The sequence below is a fragment of the Macrobrachium nipponense genome, chromosome 41, assembly GCF_015104395.2.
Source record: "Macrobrachium nipponense isolate FS-2020 chromosome 41, ASM1510439v2, whole genome shotgun sequence".
Classification (NCBI taxonomy): Eukaryota; Metazoa; Arthropoda; class Malacostraca; order Decapoda; family Palaemonidae; genus Macrobrachium; species Macrobrachium nipponense.
Window position 1 is genome coordinate 20,014,199 of NC_061102.1, and position 23,042 is coordinate 20,037,240.

The 23,042-nt window shown below is 35.9% G+C and overlaps 1 protein-coding gene and 1 long non-coding RNA gene across 2 annotated transcripts in view; both read left to right on the forward strand.

The window, feature by feature from the left end:
* Window positions 1–23,042, forward strand: part of LOC135212572 (uncharacterized) — a 157,449-nt gene that overhangs the window by 34,946 nt on the left and 99,461 nt on the right. The window lies entirely within an intron of this gene.
* Window positions 1,023–23,042, forward strand: part of LOC135212392 (nuclear pore complex protein Nup155-like) — a 62,967-nt gene continuing 40,947 nt past the window's right edge. Inside the window, 8 exon segments of the mRNA XM_064245761.1 lie at window positions 1,023–1,043; window positions 2,457–2,676; window positions 4,102–4,250; window positions 4,551–4,661; window positions 12,362–12,513; window positions 12,828–12,919; window positions 13,481–13,642; window positions 15,754–15,944. Of these exon segments, the coding sequence (XP_064101831.1) occupies window positions 1,023–1,043; window positions 2,457–2,676; window positions 4,102–4,250; window positions 4,551–4,661; window positions 12,362–12,513; window positions 12,828–12,919; window positions 13,481–13,642; window positions 15,754–15,944 (1,098 nt within the window).

A 23,042-nucleotide genomic window follows, 5' to 3' on the forward strand; every position in this document is an offset into this window, starting at 1 on the left:
TTACGGAGGCCATAAGCTCAAAGTGAAAGAATTTCTTCCACCCTTTTCCATTCTCCTGATAAACGATTGTGGATGTTCAGACTTTCGGACAATGTAGCGCCATTCAGGCGCCAAATGCCAAACAGGCGTAAAGACGCCAGAGCAAGACAGTCCAAATAAACACTGTCATTGTCTGATGAGAGAAGGAGTAGGCCTCCAATCTGGCGCAGATGCGCTAGAGGCGAATAAATCAGGCAAATAAAGTGTCCGAGGTGGACATCGCCAGTTTTCATCGAGACTCTTAACAAGCTCGAATCTCCAGCAAGTGGGGAGAAGTCAGCCAGGCGTGAGGAGCCAGCCAGACGCGAGACCAGGCAAGCGAGCAGGCCTGCGAGCGCCAGCCAGGCGCGAGGTACAGCCAGCGCGAGTGAGGCGCCAGCCAGGCGAGAGAGGCGCCAGAATGGAGCGAGGCACCAGGCAGGCGCAAGCCAGGCTCTGGGCTTCATCCAGAAGAGATCTATTTCAAAGAAAGCCTGGTCTCTTTGGAACAGTGGAATCTCTAAAGCACTTCTTGAGTAACTTGATGATTCCTTCAAACAGCTAAGAATTAAAAGCGCTTGAAGTGCGGGCTTTTAACAAATTCTTGTTCTTTCCATAACAATATGTCGTGAGAGACATATTAGCTGTAATAACGGGAGATGCAACTCTGTGTTGACTTCTCTTTGCACGAAGGAGATCAAGTGGACCTATGAGAGATCCTCTCTCTTTGTTATAACGTGTCCACGGATGTGTTACTGGGATAGGGAGACGACACTGATCCTTAACTAGTGAATTAAAATTTTTTTTTTTTTTTTTTTTCTTTTAACATAAGTGTATTATTTTCTTGGGTATTTGAAATGAATTGGGGATAGCTCTTTTCAAATTAAGCACAAAAAACCCTCGTGTTATGATCAGGTGATCGGGATCGGTGTTGTGGTCCTTAAATTATGCCAATAGGCATTGGTGTATTGTCATGTAAGTCGGATAAGACCCCTTGACAACAAATGACCACTAGATTCTGTCAAGTAAGTGGATAAGACCCCATTGACAGATCTACAAGAACTCTTAGCATAGGTCACATCCTCGCTGAGGCTCTTGAGACGAAGCAGACTACTAGCAATAGCTAGGAAGTCGACCCTCTTCGTCTAACACATAGGAACCAAGGTTTATTTATTTATTACCTACAACGTATGTTGTTTACCTGTATATTCAGTAATAGCTGTCTTTTACCCTCCACAATGGTGTGAATCAGCTATGTATATGTCTGACGGGTAAGTTTGAATGTATAAAAATGATATTGTTATGATACAATAAAGTTTTATACATATTTACCTGGCAGATATATACAATTAAATGGCCCACCCAGCCTCCCCTCATGCAGACAGCTGGAAGAAAAAAATATGAATTAGAAAACGGGTATGGTTCCTATTCCCGCCACCCAGCGGCGGGGGGGTAGATCACCTGACCTACCTGCCGCGTGTGCCGCGAAATTCGAATTTCTGTTGGGGACGACGGAGTAATAGCTATGTATATATCTGCCAGGTAAGTATGTATAAAACTTTATTGTATCATAACAATATCATGTTTACGTCCGTGCGTTACGAATTCATGCATTATTTTGTGATAATACTTTCTCTGTGTTGCTTTTATCGTTTTATAATGTGTTATATACCAAAATGATTGCAATTTAGTGTACATTATGACGAAAAAAAAGTAACTTGTTACCTTTAACCGTTTTGCGCACAGCGCGATTTGAATACAATTATATATGAAATTTCGTTTTTGTGCTATCATATATCGCATTATTTATATATGATAATGATAATTTTTTTCCTTTCTGATGGTTGCATACTAAACTTCAGCCAATGAAAAAAAAAGGAGCCAAAAATGAACTCTTAATCTTGAAAACTAAGCGCACTGTGATTTTTTGGAAAAAAATATTTTTTCCGCTTCCGCGCTCACTCTGAAACACCTCCGGCACACGGGAGACAGGTTTTTTTTACCGCTTCGGCGTTTAAGGGTTAAAGCCTACGGTGCATTTCTTTTATATAATTTCAAAACCCCCTTCTGATGGCTTTTGTTGATTACAGTGCAAGAAAGAATTTGACTAATATTTTGGAAAGCTTTGCATCACTATGAATTTTGAAATAATTGTTTACCTCCAGTTTTCTTGGCTGTGCTTTTCTATGAGTACATGAGGTTATGATTTGTTGTAGACTTAGACCACATAGAGTTTCCTACTTGTTTTTTCTTCAGAATTCAGTTGAGTAGAAAGAAAAATAATTTGGTATTTACAAAAATATTGGTGATGTTATACCAGAGAAATGACTTGATGCTTTTTAGGTGACAGACATATTTTAACGATTGAATGCAGCTGCAACTAGTATTTTAAGTTAGATACTTCCAGTGAAACTGCATTTTACTCAACTAAATAAGAGCATGCATGTTGTCAAAAGTTGAATTTGGTAAAAGTTGATTTTTCTGTTTTGATCTACAGAAGTGATTTGGCATATTTTGATGGTCTTCACGAAACCATTCTCAGTGTTGGGTTAGTCAAGCCCAAGAAAGGTGTCTTCAAGTCATACATAGAACATCTGCTGTGTCTTACAACAACTTCAGAAATTGTCCTACTAGGGGTGTCATTTTCACAGTCAACAGGTAAGAATTATTTATGCCTTTGTTCATACATGGAACAAACCTTTGGTCTTAACAATAGGATATATAAATCATCTGGCACCCACTGGAAACCAGTTAGAAACAATCAAAGATTGTAAATGCAAGGAATCTGTGGCATCTGGCATCCGATGTGTAGTTGAGGTGGAAGCTAGTAGAGAGAGTGCACTTTAATTCAGTGACACATCAGTCTTTCTTCAACCGCCTTGGAGACTGGATGTTTGCTTTGCTCTCCTCACCCCAAGTCGGTTTTTTTACATCTAAGCACTCCAGCCTGAGTGGTTGAATTCTTAGCCTGGCTAGTCGAACCTGCCTTAACCATTTTATGCTAGCCTACGAGGTTGAGTTCTTAGCCATGCCTAGCCTAGCTAGTCGAACCTGCCTTAACTATCTTAGCCTAGCATAAGAGGTTGAGTGCCTAGACTAGCAAGTGTTTGAATTTGTTGTCTGGCCTAGCTTAGCTAGTTGAAGCTACCTTAACCTTCTTAACCTAGCCCAAGTGGTTGAGTTCCTAGCTTAGCCTAAGTGGCTTAGTTCTTATCCTGGCCTAGCCTAGCCAGTCGAACATACCTTAACCACCTAACCTAGTAAGTGGTTGAGTTCTTAGCCTAGCCAAACCTAGCACAAAAATGACAAATTTTTAATCAATTTGTATTTTTCATAGCTAATAAACCTGAGGTCTTAATGTTGACTGCCCACCTCTAGCCGCCCCTCTTACGTTTCATCCTGGGTTGGAAGAAAGACTGATGCATCACTGTAGTCAAGTGCACTCAAGACTGATGCATTAATGGATTAAAGTGCACTCTCTCAACTTGCTTCCGCCTCAACTACATATCGGATGTCAGATGCCACAGATTCCTTGCATTTACAATCTTTGATTGTTCTTAACTGGTTTCCAGCAGGTGCCAGAAGATTTATGCTATATTAAGACCTCAGGTTTGTTAGCTATGAAAAATACAAATTGATTAAAAATGTCATTTTTGTGCTTTTTCTGTACTGTTTATTGTGGAAATTTATTTTATTATACAATGCACTGAGTGTGAAGTTGATTATTCATGTATGCCTTTAGTAAATTCAACTTCATGTATAACACGTGATCCCCATTTTCCCACAAAAATCATTATTCGTTATATGTTCTGTGTTGAAGTTCACATTTTATTTGGAAAGACAATGTACATGTATATATATATATATATATATATAATAATATATATTATATATATATATATATATAATATCTATATATATATATATATATATATATATATATATATATATATATATATAATGTTATGTATAGTTTTGTAGGATTTACTTTACTGCTTCTGACCATTTATATATATTATTTAAATAAGTTTCTTGATATTGCTAAAGGTATCTGCATTAACTTAATTATTGCCAATCTTTCAGTTGACGGTTATTCTGGGATGCACTTGTTACCTGAGCCACTCTTCTCTGTACCAGCGGATGGCTCGTATATTCTCACCATCACTGGCACAGCTGATGGCCGTGTGTTTATGGGAGCAAAGGATGGATGCCTTTATGAACTTGTTTACCAAGTAAGGATATTTAAAAGTAGATTTGTAGAGGCTGATCCTAAGTCCAGGTGCTTTAAATGTCAAAATTTGGCACAGTATCAGTACATAAGTAATGATTATATAATCTGCTCTGTTTGTGTTTTAATGATGTATAGACAGTATTTAATTATTGTATCTTGGAAAGTTCTAGGTTAAAAATGCTTTATGATAAGTATTTCTACTGTAAACCAAGCTTATTGAAATTATATTCTGTTTATATGGACTTAACATTGCATTGGTTTATGTATTTATATAATTTTTACAACTATTTTTCCATCAAAGGCAGAAGATGGGTGGTTTACTCGGAAGTGTCAGAAGGTTAATCACACCAGATCGACCTTGTCATACATCTTGCCTTTCCTTGCTTTTTCTGAAGATGATCCTATAAACCAGGTATGTGAAATTATATATAAATGTATTAAAATAGAAATGCATTAATGTTTGGTGCATGCCTACAAGAAGCAACATCTATTTCATAGACCAAGGAAGAATGCTTCAGCCACTGACTTTCAATTACCTTTAGCAATAGCAGCCCCCCTCATTTTGGGACCACCTTGACGTGGTGAGGGGGCTCTCGAACCTCAGGAATCTCTTCCCAGGTTCGAACCCAAGAGTCCCATATGACATTATATATTTTCGAGTAAACTTATGTGGACCTTTCCATTTTTTGCCAAAATTTGAAAGCAAACAAAATAAATGAGAAAACATATCATGGCTTAACGTGGAGTTAAATCGAAGCTAAATAGTGAGAACTGTGGTGAATCCATCATCTACCCGACAATGTTCGGACCTGTTTTTCAGGCGGAACTATTCTGTGGAGCTGGACCACGGATCCAGGGGGGGCCTGTTCTAGGAATAGAACTCTCGGCATTCTAATCCAGTTTGCCCATAATGTGATTAGGATGGGGATAATTGTATTAACATAATACTCTTAGTCCTAGCAAGCGGGTTCTGCTTACACTTGGGCCATACTAATCATGTTATGCCATCCCCTTTTGGGGTAGGGTAGGGATGCGGACATTTGGGAGTCCTTTCTCACTTGTGCCTTTGGCAGAAAATTTAACTTCGCGAAGGGCCAATGATATCTTTTCAAGAATTTTGTGTGTGTGTGTGTGTGTGTGTGTGTGTGTGTGTGTGTGTGTGTGTGTGTGTGTGTGTGTGTGTGTGTGTGTGTTAAAAACTCAAAATTTATGAAGTGTGAAATAAATGATTTGAGTACCCCTGGGCCCCATGATGGAAAAACTACGGCACAGTTGATGACCATTGGCACGTCACTCCCGAATTTCCTAGGTACTGCCACAAGTAGTGAAAGTACTATAAAAGATACAAAGGAACCCACCTGTTCCAAGTAAAGCAGAGAGCCAGAAAACCAAATAGAGTGCATAAATACAAAAGAAACAAACAAAAATAAATTGGTAAACTCCAATATCGTTATCGTAACAATGGAACCATATATGATGAACAAGAATTCTGAATTAGAGACAAATAATCCTCTCAGCAATACAGAAAAATATAAAAATCATAATAGACAAGCAACATACATAAAACAAGGACCAAAAAGAAACAAAAATTACCGACTTAATCCCACATTGGTACATTTTGATGACCTCTTTGGATCCAGATAATTGGTTCAAAAATTTCTAGTCCTCAAAGCTGACAACAAAATCTCAGCAGCGATGCTAGAAAAACAAATTACTTAACATATATCCAACACAAGACATGGAATGCAGACACATCAAAGGACAATGAATGGCTTATCCAAGTAACCAATAAAAAGCAGTCCACTGCCTTTTTAAGTATAACAGAAATAAATAATATAAAGGTAATAATTACAAGCCCATGAAACATTGAATTATGTACAGGGTACAGTCATCCTACCCAATAGCGAGCAGGAGCTTCCTTCAAAACAACTATTGCTAGACTCCTAAAATTGAGATATAACAATATCCACGATTTAGAAATATACTCTATTTCAAGTAGAAAGATAAAAGTAAAAATATCAACATTGCCAAAATAAAATTTACAGGCAAGACTTACCATTTACAATAAAAATTCTTGGACAAAATAGAGAAGTTCGTCCTTTTGTTCCTAAACCATTACAATGTACACAGTGCTCAAGGTATGGACACACATACAAAAGATGCCGTAATAAAGCTATATGTGCAGTCTGTGCATCAGATGACCATACCACTAATTGGAAACTGTAAACATCAAAAATGTATTAATTGTGGACTAGCCCATCACGCAAAATCTAAGGAGTGTTCATTTTACCAATATAAACAAACAGAACTTCAGTTGTTAATAAATAGGACAGGAATGTCAGTCATGGAAGCCAGACTTGAGCTAAAAGTAAGAGGCGTTAACAATCCATCCAAAACCCCCACCTTTTCAAATGTGACTAAAAATCAAGACATCAAACAGCACAATGACAAACAAGATAGTATAAACATGGAAACTGGATTTCATACCAATAATACTCGAAAACCCAAAATAAAAGTGATACTATTACAACAACCAATACCACCACCAACATAGATGATTCAGTTATCCATGGAAAAGAACTTCCAATAGAAGAAGAATTAAATAATGATGATAATCGAACTGGCAAAAAGAAAAGAATTCTAGAAAGAACCCCACCTAAGGGAAAAAAAAGTAAATATTGAAAATTACAAATCAATCCAGAGAGACTCCAACTACACAGCAGAACATTTTAAAAAAGATATTAAACTAACCTCATCACAAGTGGGAAATACACAATTACCCTCAATCTCAATCAAACAGCCAACATCTGGACAGTAAAGATCACTCTTTTTTTTTTTTTACAAATTTCCATCAAATAATACTAATGAAAATCATACCATTAAACCAAACCAAAATATAACTATCACCCCCCACCATCCACAAGACCGAAATATCCATTAACAACAACAAAACAAATAACCCCTCAAACCAACAGTCCTTATCACTACAGAAAAGGAACAATAGAATTACAAAACCAGAAATTTCTAAAGCTAGACCAAAAACTTCTGAACCAATAATTAACATTACCAAACATGCTTCATCTTGTGGTTGTAATGAATGCTTTGTAAGTACATATAACCAACTAACTACCAGACAGAGGACACAGTACGAAATTGTATTGACAATTTTACCAAATTAAGGAGGTGCCCTTTAACACACCAACATGAGAACGAATTATGTTCTGAATCCTTAAAATACAAAAAGGAAATTATAAAATCAAAAATAGACTTATTAATATTCAACTATGAAAAACAAACAACTGCAGAATCTAATAACCAACATACAAATACAACGATTAAAAAACCACAAATAAATTCAAATGCATATAAACTACGAGATAAAGTAAAATCAGCAATCAATTTACAGAATTTAACACCAATTCCTCCCAATAATGGAATATAAATCATTCAATGGAATATAAATGGTCTCTTAAACCCGACTACGTCTGGGTGAATTACAAAGAATCATACGAGACCACAACCCAATGTGCATAGGTTCTACAACATATAGGAAGTAACCCTACAAATATCCAACACTATAAAATTGCCTGTTATTCACCAACTGACGGTGGAAAAATTAGGCACAGCCATATACGTTCATAATAGCATTACATATGAACCTGTTGACATACCATCTATGCCATATCAAATAACATCAATTAAACTGTATATGCCTGATAAAAGTAAAATTACTATTTGTAATTTATATAACCAACCAAATTTCAATGCAAATTTCAGTGATTTTTCTGAACTTATTAGCAAAAGTATACAGGAACCACTACTTATAGTAGGAGATTTTAATGCACATAATCCATTATGGGATATTAATAAACCCCACTGACATCCGGAATCAACATAGAGAATACTATAATGAAACACAATCTGTATTGTCTCAATGAAAGCGAAAGTTTCCAACATATTTTTCAAATACACACCTAACCTTTTCTTCAATTGACATTTCATTATGTTCAAATGATGTAGCGGAGAAATTTGAATGGAACGTCCTAGACGATTCATACACAAGTGACCATTTCCCAATCATTCTGAACTACTTAAGTAATGTCAAAATATTGCCACCTACAAGATATAATATCCAAAAAGCTAACTGGGATAAATATTTCCTATACACACGAAACATACCACCATTCCCACATAATGAAGATCACAATACTACATGTGAATCCTTCTCAAACTTCATAATAAATGCTGCAGATAAAAGTATTCCAAAAACCAAAACACATTCCACAAAATCCCCTGTCCCATGGTGGAATCCAACATTAACAACATTAAGTAAAAAAATAAAACACATATTGAGTCGCAATCTAAACAGACTCAAACTCGCCTTAAATCACTCAACAAAATGCCCTATAGTATAAACATATTAAACAAAATAGTTATAACAAACATAACAATTAACCACATTAAACCCACTATAACAAATATATACAGCCAAATTTAGAAAAACGGTAATAGCTGAAAAAATCGCATCATGGAAGGAATATGTCTCAAACATATCTTCAAACACATCCACAAGGGATGTCTGGCTGGCAAAAGATAATAGGAAAATCAATGGAAACATATAAGGACCTCCAAGAAGTGCAATACATTTAAATGGAAAAAATATACCATGATACTTATGAAATATCAAACATAATTGGGAAACATTTTGAAAACATCAGTGCTTACTCCAGCCTAGATACACATTTTCAAAGTATCAGAAAACAAAAAGAAAATATAATACTCAATTTTGAAAACTCTTGAAGACCTGGAATATAAACTATATTTTTAACATGGATGAACTAGATAATGCCATCAACTCTTGTCATCCCTCTGCACCAGGATATGATAAAATATCATTTGAAATGATAGAAAAATTAGCTCCTATAGCTAAATCATATTTATTAAAATTTTACAATAGTATCTGGCTAAAACGTGTCTTTCCTGATAAATGGAAACATGCCATAATTATTCCAATAAACAAACCAGGAAAGGATGCAAGTAATCCATCCAATTATAGACCGATATCTCTAACAAGTTGCCTATGCAAAATCTTAGAAAAAATGGTTAATGCACGATTAACGTATGTAATAACCAAAGAATCCATTTTAACACCAACACAATCTGGTTCAATAGCTGGCAGATCAACCCTAGATCCCTTAACACATTTAGAAGATCATATCAAAAAAGGCTTTGAACAAAAGAAATTAACAGTAGCTATATTTTTTTGCTATAGAAAAAGCATACGATACAACATGGGAAACATAACATCATGCAAAAACTCCACTCCAAGGGACTAAGAGGCCACTTACCAATATTTATTAAGAACTTCTTAACAAACAGAACTTTTCAAGTAAGAGTAGAAAATTCCTACTCAGTAACCTATAAACTGGAAGAAGGAATCCCTCAAGGTAGTGTCTTGAGCTGTACATTGTTTGCTTTAGCAATCAATGACATTACTATAAATTTACCAAGTGGTGTAAAAAAACAGTTTATATGTTGATGACTTTGTCATTTACTATACGAGTAGTAATCTGAGACATGCTCAGAGAGTTCTCAGTACTGCCATTTCAAATATATGTAGTTGGGCAAATTCAGTTGGATTTAAATTTTCAACTGATAAAACAAAAGCAATCGTCTTCTACAAAGACAAAAGGTGGATGAAGAACCAAACAATCAAACTGCATCTTTATAGCACTGAAATACAATTTTGTACAAAAATCAAGTATCTAGGAGTAATAGATTAATGATAACATTTTAAATTGGAAAGAGCACATCAAATACATTAAAGCCAAGGGCATCAAAGCCCTTGCCATATTAAAAAAGTTATCACACACTAATTGGGGAGCAAAGCGAGACATTTTATTAATGATATATAAGGCAACAGTCTTATCCATAATAGATTACTGCTGTCCAATATATTCATCCGCCTCAGAATCTGCATTAAAATCTCTCGATGCAGTGCACCATGAAGGCGTGCGATTGTGCACAGGAGCTTTCCGATCGTCCCCAACAAACTCATTTTGGTGGAGGCAGGTGTTTTGCCCTTAAAACATCACCGTAATTTAATAATACAAAGAGGTCTTTTCAATGCAAGCAGGATCGTCTCCTGCAACTTACTGCTTCCAAAACTGTAATCAAGTAACAGCAGTTAATAGAGTTACTAGCTCTTTCCCAAAAAGAGCTAGATACATAATGAACATACATAATAGGAATCCAATTTTTCACCCACCAATGGAATTGCCACCACCATGGATTTTAAATAGAGTAAAGATATGTACCTCCCTGTCTTACCTACTCAAAAAACAAATGACAAGTACGGAAATGTACCGCCAACATGCTTTGGAGCACATTAGAAGAAAAGACGACAATTTATGATTACATACAGACGGCTCCAAAAATAATGTTGGAGTAGGAGCATCTGCATATTCGAAAAATATGTTAAGTAAAAAAGCCTACCTTCAATATCATCAGTATTTACTGCTGAAGTCACAGCCATACAGATGGCTCTAGATATGATATCTGAGGCAAAAGCAAGTGTCTCTGTTATTTTCAGTGACTCACGTAGCGCTATAGATGCAATAAGACAGTATAAACCAGGAAACCAAATAGTACAGGAAATTCAAATAAAAATTCATCAACTCCTCCAATCAGGAATATCAATGGGAAATATGTTGGATCCCAGCACACTGGGGAATAAAAGGGAATAAAAGGAAAATGAATATGCAGACTCTGCTGCCAAATTAGCCTTCCTGCACTATCCCTCCAACAATTTCATATGCCCCAGGTGTCAGACTGGGTAAAATCAGTTAAAACATTAATTTACCAGGATTGGAAAGAAGAATGGGCCTCTGTGCCAACAACAAATAAACTTAAAAATATAAAAACTGAAGTCTATGCATGGAGGACATCCTCACAGGAGGAAAGAGCAAAAGAGGTGATCCTAGCAAGGCTACGTATAGGACACACAAGATTCTCACATGGTCACTTGATGTCAACACCACATGCTGACCCAGTGAAATGTAACAGATGTCAAACACCCATGACAGTACAGCATTTGCTTGTTGAGTGCCCAAATTGGACCCAGCAAAGATCTATTTATCTGCGGAGTTCGGAAATGAAAAATATTCTTGCGGAAAGCAGCAATTTTTCAATTAATAATATCATAAATTTTTTAAATAAGACGGGTTTCTCAAATAAAGTCTAATTTTTTTTTTTTTTTTCTTCTTCTTCTTCTTCTTCTTCTTCTTCTCAGGATTGATCCCTGAGAACCAGCCCGAGAAGAGTCTACTTGAGACTCAGAGGTCTGGAAAAACTAACACCTATTAATAATAATAATAGCAATAGCAGCCAGACATTCTTGCTGATGTCTTGTGGGATAAAGGTGTACGAGTTTGTGACAGACTTGCCTTTGTAACACACTGCCCTTTTTAGAAAAAAGTCCTCCTCTGACCTTGCATCCTACAGATTTAGAAATGCAGGCAGGTAATATCCTGGACGTTTTCAAATTTTTGGATGACAAGGTACAGGCGATAATTCAAAAACTCAACCTTAGTCCATTGAACAAAGTCCTTCCATTGACCTCCCTTCAGGATGGAGATGGTAGAGCTAATCAGACAATCCATAATGGGGATGGGTGACTATCTTGCATCTGTAGCTCTGCATGTTGCTTATTTCTGCATCCCAGCCTACTCGTCATCCAGGAAATTCCTGTTTTGTTTGGAGGAAGAATATCTTCAAGTTTTGGGCAAGGATTTATATCAATCTTTAGTAGACTAGAGTGCTTCAGATGACTTTGATGCATAGCTCTTAATTGGTTCAGTACCACCTCTCATGAAGGTGACATGAGAAATATTTGGAGAAGAGTGGTTGTCATGCCTGTTTAGGAGAGAAGGCATCCCATCTTTTCCCTTTTAAATTGGTGTATGTTATATCTTTTTGGTCATGCAGTTTTCAATAGAAATGTAATTAACTGGTCTTGTTAAACTTAGTAGTAATAATGATAATAATAATTAAAATTATGATTATGATAATAATAATTATATAATAATGATAATGCCTCTTTCTAAATTCCAGGTTGAGGTTGATGACACCAGACATATACTGTATACTCTTAGTGACAAAGGTACCATCACAGTTTATGATTTAGATGCTGATGGCAAGGGTACATGCAGGGTTGTATCAGTTCCTCACAATAACATAATGAATGCTGCTCTCCAAGCTGCAAAGTAAGGAAAGATGAATTTGTACTTGAACTGACTAACATTTATGCAAAGACCTTCCTGCCAGTAGAATGGGTTCAGGAAACTTTCTTTTGAATATATTTCCATTGTTAATTGATTTAATGAGACCACTAAAATGTGGGAGTTAAAGCAAGGTAAATATATTAAAGTCAGCAAAAGATAAGCTGCAGATAGCACTCTTCAAGTGGCAACCCTATAGGAAAAATGTATTTTTTAAGGCTTGGCAAAGTGAATTATGGTTAGCTTTGTATATGTCAACGGTTCTTTGGCTAAAATCTGTTGTTTTTATTCCTTTGCAGGACTGTTGATAAGTCAAATTTCAAGGGCGTTGTGAGTCTTTGCCCTATTAGCACATATGAGTCTCCGCATATTCATTTGGTAGTTGTCACAGGTAAGAAACTTTGTGCATTCAGCTCATGGAATACCCTTTATGGCACTTGGAATGCCTTCTATATCAGTAGAGTGAAGTTTTAATTTTCTGTGTGTTAAGGATTTTTTTATTCATTGCAATATTAGGTAAAATGAAAATTAAAGTTAACAAGGAAGGGACTTTAAGAGACATTTCAACGGTCATAACTACCTGCTATTGTCATTAAGTTTTGCCTGGCATTATATAAAATTATAACCAGTTCTCACAGATCCAAAAGTTAAAGAGTATTTATGCGTGATGATGATGAAAATTTAGTCAGTGATTGAAATAAAAGGAAAGAGGGGGAAATTAAATTTTCCAGTATATTCAATAAGATTTCACAGGCCAACATATAGAAAAAATGTCAAATTTTTCTATTTCAACTTCAGTTCTGAAAATTTAATTATTTCAGTAACTTACAATTTTTTACCTTATGAGAAAAACATTAATTAATGTTTTTTGGTGTTGGTAACCCATGTTGTTGTGACACCAAGTAATATAATATTAAATTGCTCAATCATTTTATCATTGTTAACATTTCAGGCACAGGAGTACGGCTTTATTATACAACTGTCAATATAAATGGTGGACCTGGTCAACGTCCTTCACAACTTTTGCTCTTGCATGTGCGTCTTCCTCCTGGGTTTGCAGCCAACGCCACTGTATACCGACCAACAAAAGTTCACAAAGCCCTTTATTCACATGGTAAGTGATTTTTCTATTTCATTCCAAGAAAAATTATAACCATTAATGTTTGTGATAAGTCATTATTATTATAGTGTACATACATGTCAGTCTCATTGGCAAACTGTTTAAAAGGACAGAAGCAAAGCACGTCCTCTGTTAAAGGCGGTAAAAAAATAACTACAGGGTCACAAGTTAAAGAGGGGTATATGGGTGGCTCCACATGACTCGTGACCAAGCACAGATGCCAATAGTCCCTTGCGTACACAATTTTTTTTTAACTTACCGGTTTCCAGCTGGCGCTAAGTTATTTATCCTAATGTTAAGACCTCAGGTTTTTTAGTTATGAAAAATACAAATTGATTAAAAATTTGTCATTTTTACTTGTTCAGTAAAAAGTAATAAATTCATTTTATTTCTGTATTTGCAACTAGATGATGATGTGTTCTTTATAAATAAATATATATAGCTAAGGTATTAATAAAGAGAAATAACAATTTTTGTGCAAATTCTTTTCATTCGTTTGTCCGTATATATTTTAGGTAAATTTCAGCCTGGATATTTTATGCACTCATTTTTATGTATTATTAAAAAAATCAGTTCATGAATAAATAAGAATAGTTCAGTAATAATAGAATAATATAGACTTCCTAAAATTTGTATTTTGTAGGCATAAGAGGAAGCATAAGGAAGGTATTCAAGCTGGCTAAGAATACTTCAGTACCATATTGTTTTTTTTTTATTCAGCACATTATTTGACAGTTAAATAAAAAGCTTAAAAAATTTCCGGGTGACCATACAAAAATATCTCTTTATCAAGATCAGTGCTTTGATGATTTGTTTTTTTTAGCATTTTCATCATTACTGTCATTTATTGGAAAGTTGTTTATTTTTATTGATCCTCAGTTTTACCCTTGTTTTACTGAAGTTTAGTACAGTTTTAGGGATCATGGTGAGTGGTTTTATTGTGTGAAAAAATCAAGTTATTTGGAAACATAATTTATTTTTCCAGTACAAACCAATCATTTACATAGCTGACAGTTGTGATCAGCATTGCTGAGTCAAAAGGTTTATACATATACCCCTGTGGACCTTTTGTTCAGACTAGGTGAGAACCTAACTTCTCATGTAATCTAGAAATCATTAGGGTTGGATGGGTTAGCTATTATTGCAAGTTCTGCTTGTATTAAAGAAAAAGTTTGTTCAAGAGAAATTAAGTTTCTCTGACAAACCTGTCATTTACATAACCTGAATTACAGCGTAGGAAGGAGTGATTTTCTATAAAGGAGAATCTTATAATACAAGACATTAGGTCAGGAAGAAAAACCAGTTCTCCAAAGAGTATTAACTTGCAACTGTTGATTAAAAACCTTGCAATTGCTGTAAAATAAGGGGTCTGTAGTAGGTTGCTGAAATCCTGAGATTAGATGTAACGGGGAACTGTACTCGCACTATGCAGTGGTTGATGGCTGATGGTTTATGATTGACATCCATGAAGAAGTAGGACTACTTACCTGATACTGAAGTTGGTTTGTGATGTCTCAGTGCTAATTAGGATCCCAAGGCAGTTGGGGTAATGAAAGTTAAGATAAAAACTTTAAGGTTTCTACTTCACTGAGATTGATTTGAGCATCACACTTTTTTTTTCCAGATCTTGATTGTTCATAAAACAAAAATTTGAAAAAAGCATCTAAAAAGGCAAATACATGTATCAAGGAATTTTTAAATAATTTTCAAGTGACTGAAATTTATATAGGAATTAATATTTGTCACAATACTAAAACTATTGTTCACAACACAGACCTGGAGAAGTGAGATTAGTGTTTTGCATACAGTAGAAGACCTAGTACCTGCTACATTGTGTAAGGATATTATTTTATCTCTGCATGAATGATGTGTACTGCAGTGTGTCCATTCTTCACTTTTTATGAAATGCAGCATATAAACTATTAATGACATAAGCTTGGTGGGTTAAAATGTTTTCTTGAATAGAACAAACCAACTTTGGAGAGCTGTAGAATAATGTAATGCTTTCAATTACACTTGCATAATTGGAAAGATCTTGTAGATTTATAATTTTTTTTACTGTGTATGTATGTTATCCAGTAATGACTGAAGTAAATTATGTGCAGGAACCTGCGTACTGTGTTCCAATGAAAGCAATGAGGCAGATACCATATGGACGATGAGCAGCGACCAGTACCCTTATCATCCAACTCTGGCAGAGTCTCAGAGCACTCATGCTGTTGATGGATATGTGTGGGCTCTGGCTGATGTCACACCACAATTATGGTGCTCCGCTCTCAACCCTCCAACAGCTCAGGTAAGTGGATTAAAGTTCAGCCATTTATGATTGATATGTAGCTACAAAAAAAAAATTTTTTTTTTGTATCTTAAAAGAAAGTATAGTAATTTATATGATTCTATACCATTTTTAATGCTCTTATTGCTTTATCTTTATTTCTTCTTTCTTTGATCAAATTCCAGTTGTTGTTGTGGAATTGCTGCCATGAACTACTTAGGGGTATTTGCTAAGGCAGAAATGCAGGATCCTTTGTAAATAGTAATTATAATTGTGAATACAAAGTAAGATTCTAGTACCGAAGACTTTTATTCCTTTAGGAAATTTGGGGTGATCTCAAGGAGTACCCATAGAAAAATAAAAAATAATTTAAAAATGTATTTAAAAAATAAATGCGTCTACGGCAGTTCCTTTGATGAAGTTTGTTATAAAGAAATACTTCCATATTATTACACGATTATTAAGTAGTTTAACAAAAGTGTATGCATTTCTTTGCTAAATTCTCATTGGTCTTGCAACAGTATTTGTTAAAGATGCCAAATTGAGATATAGCATTTTGAATAAGTACATCTAAGAGTAGCTGTTCCCCAGTTTTTATTGTTATGATGCCTGATCAATTTTCAGAACGCCACTCTTCCATCCCAATTGGTGACTTTCTGCTTACTAGTGTTTGACCCCGTTGTGGGTTAGTGCTGTTGGTACACCTCACATGGTGTACTGAAGGCATTACTTAAGGTTCTTTGCATTGTTCCTTTGGCCCCTAGCTGCAACCTCTCTCATTCTTTTTACTGTACCTCTGTTCATACATTCTTTCTTCCATCTGACTATGTACCCTCTCCTAACAGTTGTTTCATAGTGCAACTGCGAGGGTTTCCTCATGTTACACCTTTCAAACCTTCTTACTGTCAATTTTTGTGTGCTGAATGACCTCATAGGTCCAATTGCTTGGCCTTTGGGCAAAATTTTATATTTCTTTCTTCCACTAGTGTTCGAAATGGAATAGAAGCTTCTGACAATGAAGAGACTATTACTAACCCCTTCCCAACCAAGAAGTATCGTACTATGTCTCTTGACAGCCAGCAAGAAATCCCAGGACGTAGCGTAATATGTCCCTCCAACTCTCTCTTTTGCACCAAGAGCTGGTGTGTTGGGATTGAGTATTTGAAGACTTCTCGTTGCTGGGATATGCTCTCGTCCTTTGTCGAACATAAGCTCTGCCCAATAGCCAATCAGAGAGAAGGAGTAAGGCATCTCGTGACATTTCAGTGACATAATTGAGACATCACCATATTCCACCAATGGAAGCTTAGTATTTCAATCTTTTCTGTCTTTTCCTATTCTTTATCACTCAAGCAAACATGTCGACTCGCATATAGACAATAATGTGACTGTAGAATTCATTTGATTAGCGTTGCGGTTGCTTCTTTATCAATTTCTGCTCATATTTTTTAGTCATGGGTGACTAGAGATTCCTCAGATGAAATATATGTACCAGGGGAATCTGATGATTAAAGTGAGACATCAGTTAGTGTGCAATCAGTGAGTGATTGCGAATTATTTGACGACATTGAGCCAGTCACAGAAGAAGGTTGGCGGTTGTTGTCCGACATCTTTGATGATTCTCGGCCAGATCCTGTTCCTTCCCTCAGCGATCCCAGTCACGAGGTGGATGCTTATTTGTCTCAGGATAATTTTCCTTCACCGGATGTGGCATTTGAATATTTTATGGATCAAGAAATGATGGATGCTTTGTGTTCTTGGATAAATGACAAGGATAGGGCTCCAAGAGATACCGGGTAACCAAAAGCGATGGCACTTGAGTACCGCAATGGTCCATGGGAAAGATCGTGTATCTTTCCCTAGATATATATTATATGTATATATATGTGTGTGTGTGTGTTTGTATAGGAACATATATATAAACACAGGAACATATACATGCATAAAGCATATAATAAAAAATAACATTTACAAATAACGAATATAGCTATATACATACAGTTTCCGAGAGTACATACATGCATGCATACATATATATACAAATTCATGCATAGATATATATACAAATACACTTTCATATTACATTATAATCAATAAACATAAATAATGAAGAAGAGCATACTCTGATTGTGATATTTGATATCCGGTTTATCTGGTATAGTCTACTCTCAAGCGGTTATGTCAGCTGGGTGGGAAGGGGTTAAACAGTTCCTTTACTGTTTTATTATGATTAAGGAAACTGCAGAGACATTGAGAAGGTATTGTTTGATTTATTCCCTGCAATTCTGTGTGGTGTTTAACTTTGAGGTGTTTTTTTGTTCTATAGTACTATTCTGACCATAATTTTAAAGCTCCTGTACTCAGTTCAGTGGGTCCCATATATATCTGTTCTAAATCATATTGCTAATGAACTACCTACTCAGAGGGTTTGTGATGCTATAATGTAGATACCCAGCCACTTTAGCCAAATAAAGTTTATAAAGTTGCTAACCTTATAACCATTATAGTACAGTGAAGGCTGATTTATGCATTTGAAGCTTTATTGTGATAATCTGGAATTGCAGTTTCCTTGACAATTTTGTTTTGTTTATATTAGCTGACAAGGAGGTAAATTATAGTTACTTGTCAGCCTACCTCAATCCCACAAAAGAAAAAAATCCTTATAGGAACAATTGTTATGTTATTGTTAGGGTTTTTTGTCAGGATTTACATTGAAAAGAATACTACAATATGCCTTTCATATATAGTATACAGGCAGTCCCCGGGTTACGACGGGGGTTCCGTTCTTGAGGCGCGTCGTAAGCCGAAAATCGTCGTAAGCCGGAACGACACTTGGAAATATGCCTTAAACTAAGAAAAAGTTAGAGACCTTACCTGTGTGACATGCAAGTATATTGCATGATGTGTAGTGTGGTTATTTCAATGGCAAAGGATGGTTCTTGAAGGTATAATTCTTTATTAAACTCTTGTGACACTATAAAGCACAATGTACTACACTTAATCCTTAGGTTAGATTATACACTAAACACTATATTATGCACTGTACACTTCGTAGTAGTATTTGTTAGATCCTGGAGTACACTAAAATCCCAGTCTGGTAGCTCTGGAAGGTAAAAGTATAACACAATTAGTACAAAATACTACACAAAGTCCTGAATGCAATATGTAAATTATAGATATCAAGAGTAAAAGAGTTAATGTATGTTAATTAATTCCTTACTTTTAGTTTATAATTCCTTACTTTGAGTTATATCAAGAGTAAAAAAGTTAATGTATGTGAATTAATTCCTTACTTTTAGTTAAATTTGACGTTCAACGTAACCCTGGATGCACAAAGTCTTATTGGCCCCATAGCATACATCATTCAGGGGGTATGGAATGTACAAAAAAACATAGTATGTCAGTAAGTACTTCTATGCATAGTTCCAGTTAAAACATTAACAGTATATGCACCATACAGTGGTTTAATATCACATATATAACATGGTATAAAACTTAGTTTAATGTATGTAATTAAATTCCTTACCTTTAGTTTAAAATTGTCGTTCACCATAACCCTGGATGGACAAAGTCTTATGTGGCCCCATACCTACATCATTCAGGGGGTTCTGGAATGACAAAAAATAATTTTGTCAGTAAGTACTCTATGCATAGTAAGTTAAATACAGTTAATATGCACCCATACAGTGGTTTGATCCACATATAAACAGTATAAAAACTTAGTTAATGTATGTTAATTAATTCCTTACCTTTAGTTTAAAAATTGCGTCACTATAAACCCTGGATGGACAAAGTCTTATGTGGCCCCATTAGCCTACTCATTTCAGGGGTTCTGGAATGTACAAAAAATAATTTTGCAGGAAAGACTCTATGCCATAGTAAGTTAAATACAGTAATATGCACCATCAGTGGGTTTAATATCAACTGGTATGCATTATGTAAATGAGTTGGTCTACACCCCCTGTTCAGCAGGGAGTGCTACAGTACCCAATTCCATCGCAGGGACCTTGATCACTATCCCATGTGAGAGATCTTGGTCACTTTTTTTTTCTTTTAGGGGGGTGGAAAAATGCTAGCGTATTAAAACTTACTTAATGTATGTTTACTACTATGTATAATTCCTTACCTTTAGTCCAGTAGTAGTACATAGTTTGTACAGTTGTCGTGCTATTTTGGTATGTAGTAACCCTGGACAAAAGTTTTATGTGGCCCCCATAGCCTGCATCATGGAGGGGGTCCTGGTTTTCTGGAATGTCACCAAAGTATCAAAGTTAAGTCATGTTATGTATGTTTAGTAAGTTACATACAGTAACCATACGTACAGTGGTTTTATAACATGTACATATGTACATAATCAAACTTGGTTGGAAATTCCTGTAAAAAAAAGTTATGTACGTATGTAATACGTATGTATGTACTACTGTATGTAAAAACCTTACTGTTCATACTTTGTTACACTACATGTTACATGTGATACGTATACTTTCCTGAAGGGTTTTTTCCATCCAAAAATGGTGCTTCTACTTGTAGTTATCCCTTGATGACACTTGTAGTAACAACCTGGAGTTGTGTGAAAAATGTTGGTTCTGGAAGGAAAAAGTAACAAAATTAGTGTACAAAAATATACACTACAGAAAGTTGTGAATGCATATGTTAATTACTGTAGATATATCAAGAGTACTAAAAGAGTTAATGTATGTAATTAATTCCTTACTTTTAGTTTAAATTTCTTGTCAATGTAACCCTGGATGGACAAAGTCTTATGTGGCCCCATAACCTACATCATTCAGGGGTTCTGGGAATGTAAAAAAAATAATTTGGTCAGTAAGTTACTCTATGCATAGTAAGTTACATACAGTAATATGCACCATACAGTGGTTTAATATCACATATAACATGTAGTATAAAACTTAATTTAGAAATTCCTTACATAACTTACCAACTTTTAGTGAGTCTCAAAGCTGTTACCTAGGTTGTGGGAGATGGAGGTGGAGGTGTAGAGCATTCATGATAAGGATGCATTCCAAACCTAACTTCAGTGTGCTTTATCACAGATAACAGGCTAGGATGATGGGCAGTCTGGAATGAAGAATTAATATTAAAGGACAGTATGTAACCACTTAGGTGTACAAAATTTATTAAACACAACTGAGAATTCCTTACCTTCAGCAAAATGAAGACATGTAGGCTATGTAGAGGTCTGGTTTATGTAAGTCACAGGTGCATGCCAGTCTGGAATGATAATGTAATACATATGATTATAGTATGTATGTTACATACATAACATGGTTATTACATATGTAATATTAAAACATTAATAAAAAAAAATGTCCTTACCAAATTCTAGTGGTTGGCTTGCTTACTGGGATGGCCATATGGTACATGAGAGTGGGTGGCTGGGCTATGGAGTGGGATGGGCAGGTGCTTGGGAGTCTGGAATGATAAAAAATATATAAAAAAATGATAGTTACTACTACTGTAACTACTGCACATGTTATTACTGTTTGACATATGTAGTGTGTAATACGTATGTTCAATATAAAAAAATGAAGAATTCTTTTACTGAAGGAATGGGAGAGGTGGATACTCGTATCAACTGATTTGGGCTCTGGAGAGGTGATACTCGTATCAACTGATGAGGGAACATCTACATCTGGAAAAGAATGATAGGGTACATAAAATATATTATAAGGTGGATGTAATTGTAGCATATGTACACTTTTAATAAAACATTTCTATTAGCAATTTATAAAACATTTTTTTATTACAAATTTGTTAAGGATTCCTTACCTGATGTATAGGGCGAGGCATCAAAACCATGGAAAGGCTCAGGGTCATCTGGGTCACTGTCACTATAACAAAGGGGTCTGAAATGAAAAAAAAAAAATAAATAATAAGGTTATGCAACATCAAACACATTGTACCACTATGTAAGTTAGTGTACGTATGTATGTAGGGTGTAAACAATTTCAACATGAAAATGAGAAAAATGAAATTGCTTACCTGATTGTACACGTACAGGTGGGCGGGCTGATACAGAGGGTCCAGGTACAGGGGGATCTGGAACTGTCACAGGTAGTACAGGGAGATCTGGAACTGTCACAGGTAGTACAGGGAGATCTGGAACTGTCACAGGTAGTACAGGGGGATCTGGAACTGTTACCACTTCTGCAATAAAATTACAAATGATGAAAATTAATGAAGTTACAATTTACTCTTACATTTAGTTGTTACATTAAAAAATTAACACATTTTAAAATATGTACACTATGTAAACACATAAATTAGTAAAACAGTTCAGAATTCCTTACCAGGACTAGGAGTGGGAGGTGGTGGTACTGGAGACTTGTGAAAGAAAGTGTCAAGCCTGGACTGCACACTTCTCTTCGTCTGCTTCTCCTTCAGGGTCTCCTTGTAGAAAGTCACCAAATCCATGATTCCTCTCTTGATTTGTCAAACCTGGCAACGTTAGGGTCTTCTGCCTCAAAAGAAGCAGGCTCTCTCCCCAGATGAGTAAAACCCTCTGACAAGCCTTTCACAGTTAATGACCTGGGTTTTGGCTCTGGTGCCGCCTCCTCTTCCTCAATCATTTGTTGTTCAAGTTCTAGTAAGTCCTCTGCAGACAATTCCTCTCCATGAAGCCAGCAGCTCTGTTACATCATCAGGTTCAAGATCTAGTTTCAGCCTCTTGCTTAGCCCTACAATCTTCCTCGTCACAGTCTCGACGTCTTCTGCCTGGTCAAAGCCTTCAAAACTGTGCACAAACTGTGGACACAGTTTCCTCCAGGCCCATTTAAAGTGGTCGTCTTCACCTCGTCCCAAGCACTTGCAATGTTTCTTCACTGCATCTGCAATGTTGTAGCCCTTCCAGAATTGCTTCAGTGTCAACTCCTTGTTAGCTTCTATGGCCCCTCAAAGCAAAACGTATGGTCCTTCTAAGGTAGTAAGCCTTGAAATTAGCTATTACTCCCTGGTCCATTGGCTGTATCAGCGATGTGGTATTGGGTGGGAGGTACACCACCTTCACATTAGGATGCATGTCGCTCAAATTTGAAGGGTGACCAGGGGCATTGTCCAGGACTAAGAGGGCCTTAAAAGGCAAGACCCTTCGAAGTCAAA